The sequence below is a fragment of the Poecilia reticulata genome, linkage group LG19, assembly GCF_000633615.1.
Source record: "Poecilia reticulata strain Guanapo linkage group LG19, Guppy_female_1.0+MT, whole genome shotgun sequence".
Classification (NCBI taxonomy): Eukaryota; Metazoa; Chordata; class Actinopteri; order Cyprinodontiformes; family Poeciliidae; genus Poecilia; species Poecilia reticulata.
Window position 1 is genome coordinate 21,797,363 of NC_024349.1, and position 12,365 is coordinate 21,809,727.

Below are 12,365 nucleotides of genomic sequence, written 5' to 3' on the forward strand. Positions count from 1 at the left end.
GCCTTCCTGTTATCTGATCAAAGTCTCACTCTCCTGTGGCCCAAATGACACGTCTGGGTCGAAGAAGATGCAGTCTCCCTTTAAAAGCCTTTTATAGTTMTYATTCCTCTAATTTCAAAACCTGGCTGATAGAGAAAATTACTTGAAAATTGTTTCCCTCATTCTGTGCCAAAGAAGTTGAACATGGCAGCACTTTTTTATGGTCAATATGKATTTTTGAGTTTCCAACCGGTTGGTTTCTGCATCGTACATCTAAATCACATGTACAGTCTTGCCGTGTGTCATTGAATCCTCTAAAATCTGCCTTAAATTTGAAGGTAGCTTGTTAGCTTTTTATGTATAGTGGCTATTTCTAGGTATGTACATCCACAATAAAAACAATGCCGTTTTGTCATCCTCAGGTGGAGCAGATGCAGCACAAGGACGCTCGTATCAAGCTGATGAATGAGATCCTTAATGGCATCAAAGTCCTCAAGCTGTACGCCTGGGAGAACTCCTTCAAAGAAAAGGTCCTGGCTATYCGGCAGAAGGAGCTCATCGTCCTCAGAAAAACAGCCTACCTGGGAGCACTCTCCACCATGGCCTGGACCAGTGCCCCTTTCCTTGTAAGCTCTTAATGTTTGACTGTTTACTAATAGTAAGAAGTGAAAAGAATGAAAAGACCACATTGCTCTTTTTTAACTTTGACGAAAATGTCAATAATTTTTATGTCGTTTCTGAAACTCCTTCCTCTTCAGTTTGTTTTAGCAGGAGACTGTCGTCACTTATCTTTGTTATAATTGTGCTTTTGAACCTTTACAAAGTTGCTGCATCTTGATAATGTTGTATAGTTAAAGAATTTAGTAGCTGATGATGGTCCAAATCCTAGAAGAGCCCCCAAAAATGTCACAAGTATCTTAAATAGGAGATTTGATATATAGAATTCAAGTTAAACTGGTTTAGACTACTTAGGCATTTTTAATCAGAGAGAGAGCTGGTTCTGGATGCATYAGTACTTTGGTCAGTTTTGGTTTTATTATATAGTTATTTTAAAATACCTGTTTTCTGACGTATATTCTTTCCAGTATGTCTTAAAAGCAGATACTTCCCTTTAATTTATTCCCTCTTCAAGTTTTCCAATTAGAAATATGAAACAAATTACATTTTCACAGGATACAAATGACATTTAGCATGCCACATAATACAGGGAATCCTTATTAATCCAGTATATGTATGGCAGGAGATATACTATATAATATRGGACAGCTAATAGAGACTGAATAAAGATAACCGAAAATGTAGCCCTGAGGAGCCCCATGTCATCTTTGAATGTAAGCAGAAACTAATGCCTTAAGCACTTGTTTTTTTGTTTTCTGAAACRAGTAAAATAATGTGCTTACATGATGCTAACTGCTGCATTACMATAGTGCAATAATAGGCCTTGACGTTTTGCTGCTTCACCCAGGTTGCCTTGACGACGTTTGCCGTGTTCGTCACTGTGGATGAGAAGAACGTTCTGGACGCAGAGAAGGCCTTTGTGTCGCTCTCCCTTTTCAACATCCTTCGATTTCCTCTGAACATGCTCCCCCAAGTGATCAGCAGTCTCGTACAGGTGTCCTTTCCTCCCCCTCTTCTTCTCTTCCTCTTCTTCCCTGCGTCGTTTTCTTCTGCAGCTTTACGTCTCTCTTCTGCTACTCAGGCGAGCGTGTCNTAATATAGGACAGCTAATAGAGACTGAATAAAGATAACCGAAAATGTAGCCCTGAGGAGCCCCATGTCATCTTTGAATGTAAGCAGAAACTAATGCCTTAAGCACTTGTTTTTTTGTTTTCTGAAACRAGTAAAATAATGTGCTTACATGATGCTAACTGCTGCATTACMATAGTGCAATAATAGGCCTTGACGTTTTGCTGCTTCACCCAGGTTGCCTTGACGACGTTTGCCGTGTTCGTCACTGTGGATGAGAAGAACGTTCTGGACGCAGAGAAGGCCTTTGTGTCGCTCTCCCTTTTCAACATCCTTCGATTTCCTCTGAACATGCTCCCCCAAGTGATCAGCAGTCTCGTACAGGTGTCCTTTCCTCCCCCTCTTCTTCTCTTCCTCTTCTTCCCTGCGTCGTTTTCTTCTGCAGCTTTACGTCTCTCTTCTGCTACTCAGGCGAGCGTGTCRCTGAAGCGCATCCAAAATTTCCTGAGTCATGATGAGTTGGACCCAGACTCCGTGGACAGAAAGACCAGCTCAGGTAAAAGCAAAGCTCAATCCCTACCTAAAGGGCGTTGTCAGGGTTTGTTTTGACTTCTTCCAAAAGGGAAATCCTTCTGCAAAGTCGCCTTGCCTTTCACCCAATGTCTCTAGATTTAAAGAGCAGTGACATGACTCAAGCTTTCTCATCTGTCATCAGTTGAACGCTGTTGAAAAGAAAGTCTTTTATCCCRTTGTTACTCAACAGAGCTCGCCGTCTCTGTAGTCAACGGGAAATTCACGTGGGCCAAAGAAGATGAACCTGTTCTGGACAAGTACGCCACGCTCAGCCACAGATACGTCCATTCACAAGTCCTGTGTTTCTACTCCTCTAACTGTGACATGTTTGCTGTGTGTTGCTAGCATCAACGTGATGGTGCCCCAGGGCTCCCTGGTAGCAGTGGTGGGTCACGTTGGCTGCGGGAAGTCCTCGCTGATCTCTGCGCTGCTGGGCGACATGGAGAAAGTGGAAGGCGAAGTTTCTGTTCGGGTACGACTTCACCGAGAATTACTTTCCCTGTAATGTAGCGTCTCCCTTTTTTTACGAGACTGCGGATGAACCTACCGCAACGTTTCCCAACAAGGGTTGAACATGTGACTCACTGTTGTAAAAACTGAAGAGTTTCTGTTTGACTGAAACAAAAGACTTTAACGATTTCTGTGACCACAAGAATTATTTAAAAGTAAACATTTTACGCCACTGATGAAATCTTTCATACTTTCTCACAGATTACAGTTGCATTATTGTGCAAACTTTTCAAAATCAACACTTAATTTCAAGTTTGAATAGGTTTTTGTGCAGGAATTTTTAAAACAAGGATTCTGTTATAAAAATTAATATTAGGAACGTTCAAGACGGAATCGAATCGGAGACGGATCGAATCGGAGAGCAGAACGTAAAAAAAAAATAAAAAATTAGTACATGATAAACCTAAACAAATGCAAGTAATAAATGATTCTTTGAGTCTATGAATATAATAAGATGCTAAGTAAAACAAATACTATAAATGTAATGATTCAATAAATAAATATGGGGTTATAAAAATGATGACCAACATATTTTTCCAACAGATACTTTTTCAGCAATCCTATTTCAACTGTTTAATATTGCAGTAATATTTTCCCAATTATCGGAAAATACTTTGACAACTATATTTTTCAAAGTATTTAGCAATTTCTTTTATACATACAGCCCAGACCTGCGTTAAAGAGGTTTTAATTAAGTGTTTTCTTTATTCTAAAATCAGTCAGTACTTGTGCCCAGATGTGGTTATTGGCTATAATTCATGGTCCAATTATATTTTCGCCCTTAATGAATAAAATTATCACTTGTTACATTTCTGTTTGCTCARGTTCTTTGTTTTTTCCTGAAATGTATTTAATGATCTGAAGCAGTGAAATATGATTAAAAAAAAAAGCAAACTCTATAAAAATCTGTATTTTTTTTTTTAGCTGAAGTTCAATGTTTTCTAAAAGATCAGCATTTTTGACAGCTATACCTTGGATTAAAAAAATAATTAGACMGATAAAAATAAATAAATAAATAAAAATGAGTTCAGCTTTGATGTTCAGCAGCTACTCCAGGTCGTCACTTTGTAGATCGTAAATTGTCGGGGTTAAGGCTATATAGTGTCAGGTTTCAAGTGCTTGATTTATTTTGTGCAGCCAGCTGGAATCCCTAACAACCAGAATGTGAACATTTCATACACTGGACACAAAAAAACTGGGAGAACTAACAGAAATCTGACTCTGTTCTCAGGGGTCGGTGGCTTACGTTCCCCAGCAGGCGTGGATACAAAATGCCACCCTGCGGGACAACATCCTGTTTGGGAAGAGCTTCAACGAGTCCAAATACCGCCGTGTTCTGGACGCCTGCGCCTTGACGCCAGATCTGGAAGTGCTGCCCGGAGGAGACATGACAGAGATCGGAGAAAAGGTAGAAAAGCAACAAATAAGAAAAAAGTATTCCTACCTGCTGAATGTTTCTGCATTCAGGAGGTATWTGTGGTTGACCAACACATAGCAGTGTGTAGTTGGGAAGTGGAAAGAAGAGTATGCATAATTTTCAAACACTGAAATAAGTTCTGAAAAGTGTGGTGTGAATACTCAACTGAAGGAAGGTCTGGACTTTGACTTGGCCATAAAACATTTTGCAAACTCTTCCACTGTAAGCCTTCTGCGGTCTCCAACGGGTTTTCTTCCTGGATTGTCCTGTTTTGTTAACCCTTCCAGACCAAACTGAGCGCTAGTAATCCAGCCACATTTGCAGAACTGTAATTGCGCCACACTTTGCTCTATCTGAAAACTTTCAACGATTTCTGAAAGGGGAAAWGTTGCACTTTCCAGACAATATCGGGTTTCACTCAATATTGTGAAACCCCGCCTTAGCAGGGGAAATCTTTTTTACCATATTTTAATAGATGGTAAAATTGCGTAAATAACTTGCTAGATATTGAACATTTGAGTTGTTATGGATAAATGGGCAAATATATTTACTCATATGACATTCATAAGAACTGTGTACTATTAAAAAAAGCAAAAATATCCAGGCAGATTTGAAACTTGGTTCATGAAGCGTTAAAATATTTCAGATTTGCTGGTTTGTCCCTGCTTCCCCATACCATGATGCCGCCGCCACCATGTGTTCAAGTTTATGCATGTTGACCGAAACATTCAATCATTTTTCCTACGTAACTTGAAGCAAATTGAAAAGTCCTATKGCTTCGTAAGGTAGTGTTTCTCTTTAAACTCTTCAATAAACATCTATTAATTAGATAATGTCTTTAAGACAAATGGTTACATTGGGTTTTATTTAGAAGAGTAAARGTTTCTGAATACTTCTAATCTGAGTGAGGTATTTAAGAAAAAGAGTTGAAATGTTCATCTCTAAGTACCAATAGCATCACAATTTTCATTACACTTCGTAAAATCCCATGTGAGAGAGTTATATGGYCACCCTCATGACAAAATTTAATCGATAGTGATTTATGACCCTAATCATTAATTGCCCCCCAACACCTGTTAATCTAAAAATACATAAGTGCATACATAAGCATTCCTTTCACACCTGTTAATAACTAAAAATAAACATTCCCATCTTTGGTAAACTTTTTCCCGCCTCTATGTAGTAACCAACAGAGACAGGTATCAGCAATATAACGTTTCTCTCTGGTAGGTACAATTTAAACCCAGCCATTACATCTGTTAATATATAAAAATAAACATTCCCATCTTTGGTAAACTTTTTCCCACCGCCTCTATGAATTAGCCAATAGAAACAGAGACRGGTATCAGCAATAAAACATTTCTCTCTGGTAGGTACAATTTAAACCCAGCACAGGACATCTGTTTGTGAATGATTTAAAGTACAACACATTCACAAAGGGGAGGCTCGATGGCACTGGTGCTCAGTGTTAGAGAATTAAAGTACAACACATTTTAAGTAGCGTTTGTGATTTCCTTCATTCAATCAACCACAACAACAACAAAAAAACCCTGAATCTATAAGAGCTAAACTTTAAATGTTCCTCATTTGTACATGTACTTCTTAAGAATATGTGACTGGCAGTAAACAGGCCTACATTAGACAAACTGTCTTCCTGTTGCACAGCGTGGAGGGGAGGGGAGCGACCCCTGCCCCTGCTCACCACAGCTAYCATGCTTACGCGTGGACAGATACCTCTGAAGGAAAACAACAGTTTAACTGTTTTACTGCATTATTTAGCACGACTAGTCAGTGCTGACTATGAGTTTGTAATTTCCTTCATCCGTTCCGAAAACAGTCGCTTAAATTTTAAACTCATAGATCTTTTTCTGTAACACTTGCTGTAACAAATGTTCCTCATTTGTAAATTAATTTCTTAAGAATATGTGATAGGGACTAAACAGGCCTATGCGAGGCTACTCAAATTTAACTTTTGGCTTTCTGCAGTTAACGTGAAAGACAACCCCTAACATCAATCCCTTTCCAGAATTTGTCCTCGCATCATTATGAATGCAACTTTGGTTCAGTCTTTTTCCTGTTGTTGAATCAACACTGARCACTGAGAAGATCAGTGTTGATCTTCTCTTAAGAAGATCATATATTCTCTCGTGCTACCATAATTAATGCAGTAAAACAGTTAAACTGTTGTTTTCCTTCAGAGGTATCTTTCCACGCATAAGTGTGGAAAGATATGATTTATGATTAGGGTCATACATCACTATCGATTAAATTTTGTCWTTAGGGTGACCATATAASTCTCTYGTTTGCATGAACACATTTGCAGCACTTCCTTAGAGGAAGTCTTAAAAATTTTTTGGTTTCTGATTTGATGACATACAAAACAGAAAATAAAACATCTTTGACGACAGAAGATGACACCATCCTGTCTCTCTGCAGGGCATCAACCTCTCYGGCGGTCAGAGGCAGAGGGTCAGCCTGGCTCGAGCTCTGTACAGCGACGCCGAGGTCTACCTCCTGGACGACCCGCTGTCCGCCGTGGACGCCCACGTGTCCAAGCACATCTTTGACAATCTCATCGGCCCTGAGGGCGTGCTGAAAGGCAAGGTGAGGAAACTCTCTGACAATCCACACAGGTACTGGAACCACCGCAGCRTTCGGGAGAGGAAGTTGGATCCTATCACTCTCCCAGTGAGGAAGCCGTATYGGTTTTTATCAGTAAATTACTCATTCTGCTCGTAAACAAAATCCTTGGCCTTTGATAAGAGCCTGTTTTCAAAGGGAATCTGTGTGGAAAGCTTCTCTGAACTTGGGCTTGTAAATAAAAGGTGTGTCCGTTGGGGTTTCTTTTATTGGTATTGATTCAGTTCCTTTGTTTGGTTCCAAGACTCGCGTCCTGGTGACRCACGGCATCAGCTACCTGCCGCAGGTKGACAACATTGTGGTGATGGTGGAGGGCCGGGTGTCGGAGATGGGCTCTTACCAGGAGCTGCTTAAGCAGAACGGGGCCTTCGCGGAGTTCCTCAGGAACTACGCTCTGGAAGACATCGTGGAGGAGGACGAGGCCACCGGTTGAGCAACACTTTCTCCCTCTTCCCGTCAATCCCTTCTGACTTTAACGGCTGAGTTTGCTGGTTTCACACTGTCTCTTTCTGTTTTCCCAGAGGAGTTAATAGACGACGAGTTGTTCCCCGACGACGTCCTTAGCAACCACCACACGGACATGGTGGACAACGAACCTACGGTTAATGAGGCAAAGAAAAGTTTTATGAGGTGTGAGAAATTAGAAGTAGCAAAGCCTCCATAACTGCATCCTACTGGAATCAGACAGCCTTTCTGTTTTTATGTCCACTGACTTAAATCCGTTGGCTGCTCTCTGGTTTTCAGACAGATCAGCATCCTGTCAGGAGACAGCGAGAACTTCCGGTGCCGCTCAGTCAGGAGACAGAGCCAGAAGAAGCACCAAGAGGCTCAGGAGAAGAAGAAACCCCAGGAGGTCCAGAAACTCATCCAGGCGGAGACGACAGAAACGGGCCGGGTCAGTTGAGAACACTCTGTTCTGGTTTTTTTTTTCCTAGCTTTGGACTGCATCAATTCTTTTAAAGTGAAAGTTTTTCTTTTAAAGTCACTAATATTTAACTTCAAAAACAAATCTGTTATAGATTTTTTAAGCAATTTGGTCATYGGCTTTTGTTTCTATACTWTTCTGTGTAAAAAGCTGGTTAATTAAAAAATGAATAGATGTTTCGCCTTTTACATTRGAGATATCCWTGATCCCTRAAGTTCCTAACTTCATGTCTAACTCACCCCATCAGGCAGTTCAATGCAATTTACTTGATCAGTCTGTATAGATGTTTGCCTTTATCCAGGTAGCGCTTGTAATAATTTACAAGTCATCAAGTTCCTATAAAAACAGTTTTTTAGCCTTCATGATGACGGKACCTGTTCTCTGYTCTGTGAGCCAGACAGCCATAGGGAAAAGCTGAGCAGAGAGCAGCTGAAACACTAGTCACTAAATGTTATGACATTCAAAGCGTAGDACTAAATTTATGAAGCACAATGTTTTCTCTTCAAATTTTTAACAAGGACATCATTAAAATATAACAAGCCAAATAATTGAATCTTTAAACAAAAGAAAAGAAAACATGCTAACATTTAGCTAGCTAGCTAAATACTTTTTTTTCTCGCAGGACTTTTCTCTCAGCCAAAGTTTGAGTTGCTTTATTGCATTCTGTGACTTAAGGAGGTTGCCCCACCGGTGACAAGCTGCTAATATACTCTTGTTACGTAGCTGGACACCTAGCTAAGGTTTTTTGCGTCTATCATGGGGAAGTTCAAATTTATCACCAGTTGGCTGGACAGCATTCGTCTTCTGTCGCCATCCCATACGAGGCTAGGTTCATTCGGAACTACGGGGGTAACGACTGTAGAGARCATCAGAAAATATGACACTTTTGTACAATTCCTTTCCGATACAGGTCTAAAAATTTTTCATAAAGRTCTTAAAAGGTATTAAACTTGAATTAGTTAAACCTGCAGATAAAACCATCTTKCTGCTGACATTTGTGAATTTGACACAGGTAAAAACCAAAGTGTTCCTGGAGTATGCGAAGGCAGTGGGACTAGTGCTGTCGGTGATCATTTGCTTGCTCTACGGCTGCCAGAGCGCCGCCGCCATCGGCGCCAACATCTGGCTCAGCCAGTGGACCAGTGACTCRTTGACGAATCAGACCAAGGAAAACGTTAACATGAGGGTGGGGGTGTACGCAGCGCTGGGCATTACACAAGGTAAGAAACCAGACACTGACTTTCGAAGCATCTTTTAAAAAGTTAAACTTGTCTTTTCTCATTATTTGTCTTGAAACTGAGCATAGATACTCTGAGTTCATGCTACGGCTTGTCACTTCCACCCACACAGCTTCTTGGTGCTGGAAAATTAATTTAATATGGTTTGATTTGCAGGTAGTTTGTTGTTTTTCTTGTGCAGAGAGATTTCATTATGCTGACAGAAAGCAGTTTTTGCACGGAGGAGACTGTGGATCTGAAGCCTGGTGTTTCCCGCTCCTCCTCTCCTAGYGCGACCTACCAGTGTCTCCACCTTGCACCTTCATTCCTTCTCCCTCTCSTGTGGTTCAACCCCCTCCCAGGTATCCTGGTCATGATCTCTTCCTTCACTCTAGCCATGGGGAACATCGGCGCAGCCAAGAAGCTGCACGCTAACCTGCTCGACAACAAACTTCACACACCCCAGTCTTTCTTTGACACCACTCCCATAGGACGCATCATCAACCGCTTCTCCAAGGACATCTATGTGATCGACGAGGCGCTGCCGTCCACCGTGCTCATGTTCCTCGGGACCTTCTTCGTTTCCCTCTCCACCATGATTGTTATCATTAGCAGCACGCCCATTTTCGCCGTCGTCATTGCCCCCCTGGCTTTCATTTACGTCTTTGTCCAGGTACTCTAGGGCAGGCGATCCTCCGTCCGCTGTGCCRTAAAAGCGTTCTGTCCTCCTCTTCGCTCATGTCTGACTCTTCCTCCTCCTGGAGTGGCATGCGGCCTGCATGTTTGGCGCGGCAAATCTCTTAACCTTCCAGTTACGGCTTTTGTTTCCCTTAGCATGTGATGTCGATGATGAGCGCCTCGTGCTGCTGCTGATTTTACTCCTCTTTGCTACTGGATTTACTTTGCTCTCTCCCTGCAGCCAATACACTTCTGTCCAACCTGCAGCGTGCTGCCACACACACACCCTTCACATACACACGCACACACACACGCACACAACACACACATGTCTCATAATCCTTCTAAGGAAGGGGTGGGCAATCCTGGTCTTTGAGGGCCGGTGTCCTGCAACTCTTAGATGTCTCCCTGGTCCAACACACCTGGATCCAGTAGCTGAATCACCTCCTCAGTGCAGTCAAGTTCTCCAGAGTCCTGCTAATGACCTCATTGTTTGACTCAGGTGTATTGAAGTAGAGATGCATCTAAAAGTTGCAGTAGACCGGCCCTCAAGGCCTGGAGTTGCACACCCCTGTTCTAAGGGTAAAAGACATTGTCAAAGTATCCTAAATGTGTCCTAAATAGCTCATCACTGCCCTCTAGTGGATCCGTGATGATGCATCTCAGCCTAATTTAAAGTAGGCCACTCTTTCTACTATTAGGGTGTCCATGTTGGTTATCACTGCTGCATCAGTGATATTCTCACGATCTCTTCAATGTTTAGGTTATGGCCATGGAAACCTAGAGCACCTTAGATCTCCCGTGGCGTAATAACAGCTGTTCTGGGTTGATGAGAGTTCCTCTCATTTCCCTCCTTTCAGACCACAGTGCATCAATGTTTTGAAAGATTTTGTAAGCGGTTTCGTTTTTAGACAAGGCCAGCCACATTTTTAAAGATTTGTTTTGATTAGAAACAAAGGCTTGATGTGCACACTATCAGAGTTCACTTTTTTTTTTAAATCAATATAAACACAACAAAAACACACAATAAGACCCGTACTGCTTTGGATTTTACAATGGTTTGCAAACGTTTTCATACACCTCCAATTTGTCACATTTCGTGCCGTTAAATTTCAATGTGTTTATTTTAAAGTTTTAGGTAGTTTAACATAGTTGTGCTACTTTAATAATTGTGCTACTTGGTTAGATAAAAGTATATCAAGTATTAGACTGGCCCAGTTAAAGTCCAGAGTTTAATCCAGCTGTAAACCTGTGGCAAAACCTGAAAATTGACACTTACAGATGCCGTATAGTTTTCAAAGTCAAAAAAACTTTATCAATTTTATTCTACTACCCAAATATTTTGTACTTTATGCTAATGATAAAAAAAATCCTAATAAAAAAAATGTTACTTTGTAATATAACAAGATATACAACATTTTAAGAAGGTTTAAGAAGGATGTATAATAAAGCACTGTATTTCATTGCATATGCTATGAATTTTAGATATACATATTTTAATTTGTTTTAGGGTCATAGTCAATTCCTAGTAGTTTATATTTTTCGAAAGTGGGGTTCTGCGGAGTGCTTTTAACCAGTCAGTATGTTACCTGCAGTACACAGCTGCCTGGATGGCATCAGTTTCTTTCTCYGAGTTATTTGTAAGTTTTCTTTTCTTTCAAGTGTACTAGGATGTTTGCACTAGGCCAAAATTTAGATTTTATGTTTTCTCAGTAAAACAATGTCTGGTCTTTTGCGTTACACTCTTTTTAATAATTCACACATATTATTACATTGGTTTAATGTTGGATTAGTTATGTAATTTGTAAAGATACCTGTGAGCAGGTGGATTATAAAGTGTTTCTGCCTCAGTTAACCACTGCCTGCACTCATCACTTTATTCACAATCAACAAGCCAAACTGATTTACTGAAATAGCTGATATTCTTTGTCACAAGTTTTCTGCAGGCACAGAAATCCCTCAGAACGGTGAAGAATGCCACTTTTCCACAGAGCAAAACGTACTGTGCCAAATTAAAAATAAAAATACAGATTTAACTCTTTTTTTTTTTTTTTCTCACTTCATCAGGTGTTAATAGTTTTCTGTTGATCTGAGAAASTTGAACTTGTGTGCGGCAGACAGTTGGAGCAGATCCTTAACTATTTAACACAGGTGTTGTTGTGTTGTCCTCCCCTCCCTCCCCCTTCTCGCAGGTGTGCTCATTTTGATTAACTGCCTCTTGTGCCGGGCCTACTGTATGCTGCGGGCTGCCAAGCTCACACACCGCAACATGCTGCAGGGGGTCCTGCGAGCCCCKCAGGCCTTCTTCGAGAGCACCCCGACTGGGCGGTTACTGAACCGCTTCAGCAAAGACGTGGATGCTATAGACTCCCACATCCCCGATAATATTGACATATGGATGCGCACTTTTTGGTACACACTGAATGTGCTGCTCATATGCTCTGCCCTCACCCCAATGTTCCTCATAGTCATAGCCCCGTTAATGGTGTTCTATTGGTGGGTTCAGGTAAATAGGAAACAAGTGTGCTAACTCATGAATACAACATGCATGGGTGTGAGTGTTGCYGAACGAGTGTGGTGTTTATAGACTACTGTGTGTTTGAGRMAGTAATCGTTGCCGCTRTAGTGTTTTAGATCAGCTGTGGTTTGATTTGTTTTTGCTAGTTTGTAGTCGTAGCAGCTTCACGTGTAGTAGCTTTGAAGGTTAGAGCGGTAGCGCGTTAGCTAGTAGCAGAATTTA

At 41.1% G+C, this 12,365-nt stretch overlaps 1 protein-coding gene across 1 annotated transcript in view; it reads left to right on the forward strand.

Annotated features, from left to right (window-relative positions):
• abcc3 (ATP-binding cassette, sub-family C (CFTR/MRP), member 3) overlaps nt 1–12,365 on the forward strand; it is a 64,319-nt gene that overhangs the window by 40,709 nt on the left and 11,245 nt on the right. The window contains exons 9-21 of the mRNA XM_017310712.1: nt 270–276; nt 357–605; nt 1,445–1,591; nt 2,137–2,221; nt 2,429–2,495; nt 2,584–2,710; nt 3,980–4,156; nt 6,602–6,769; nt 7,050–7,233; nt 7,327–7,435; nt 7,550–7,700; nt 8,743–8,950; nt 9,310–9,620. Of these exons, the coding sequence (XP_017166201.1) occupies nt 270–276; nt 357–605; nt 1,445–1,591; nt 2,137–2,221; nt 2,429–2,495; nt 2,584–2,710; nt 3,980–4,156; nt 6,602–6,769; nt 7,050–7,233; nt 7,327–7,435; nt 7,550–7,700; nt 8,743–8,950; nt 9,310–9,620 (1,990 nt within the window). The remainder of the gene's footprint in view (nt 1–269; nt 277–356; nt 606–1,444; nt 1,592–2,136; nt 2,222–2,428; nt 2,496–2,583; nt 2,711–3,979; nt 4,157–6,601; nt 6,770–7,049; nt 7,234–7,326; nt 7,436–7,549; nt 7,701–8,742; nt 8,951–9,309; nt 9,621–12,365) is intronic.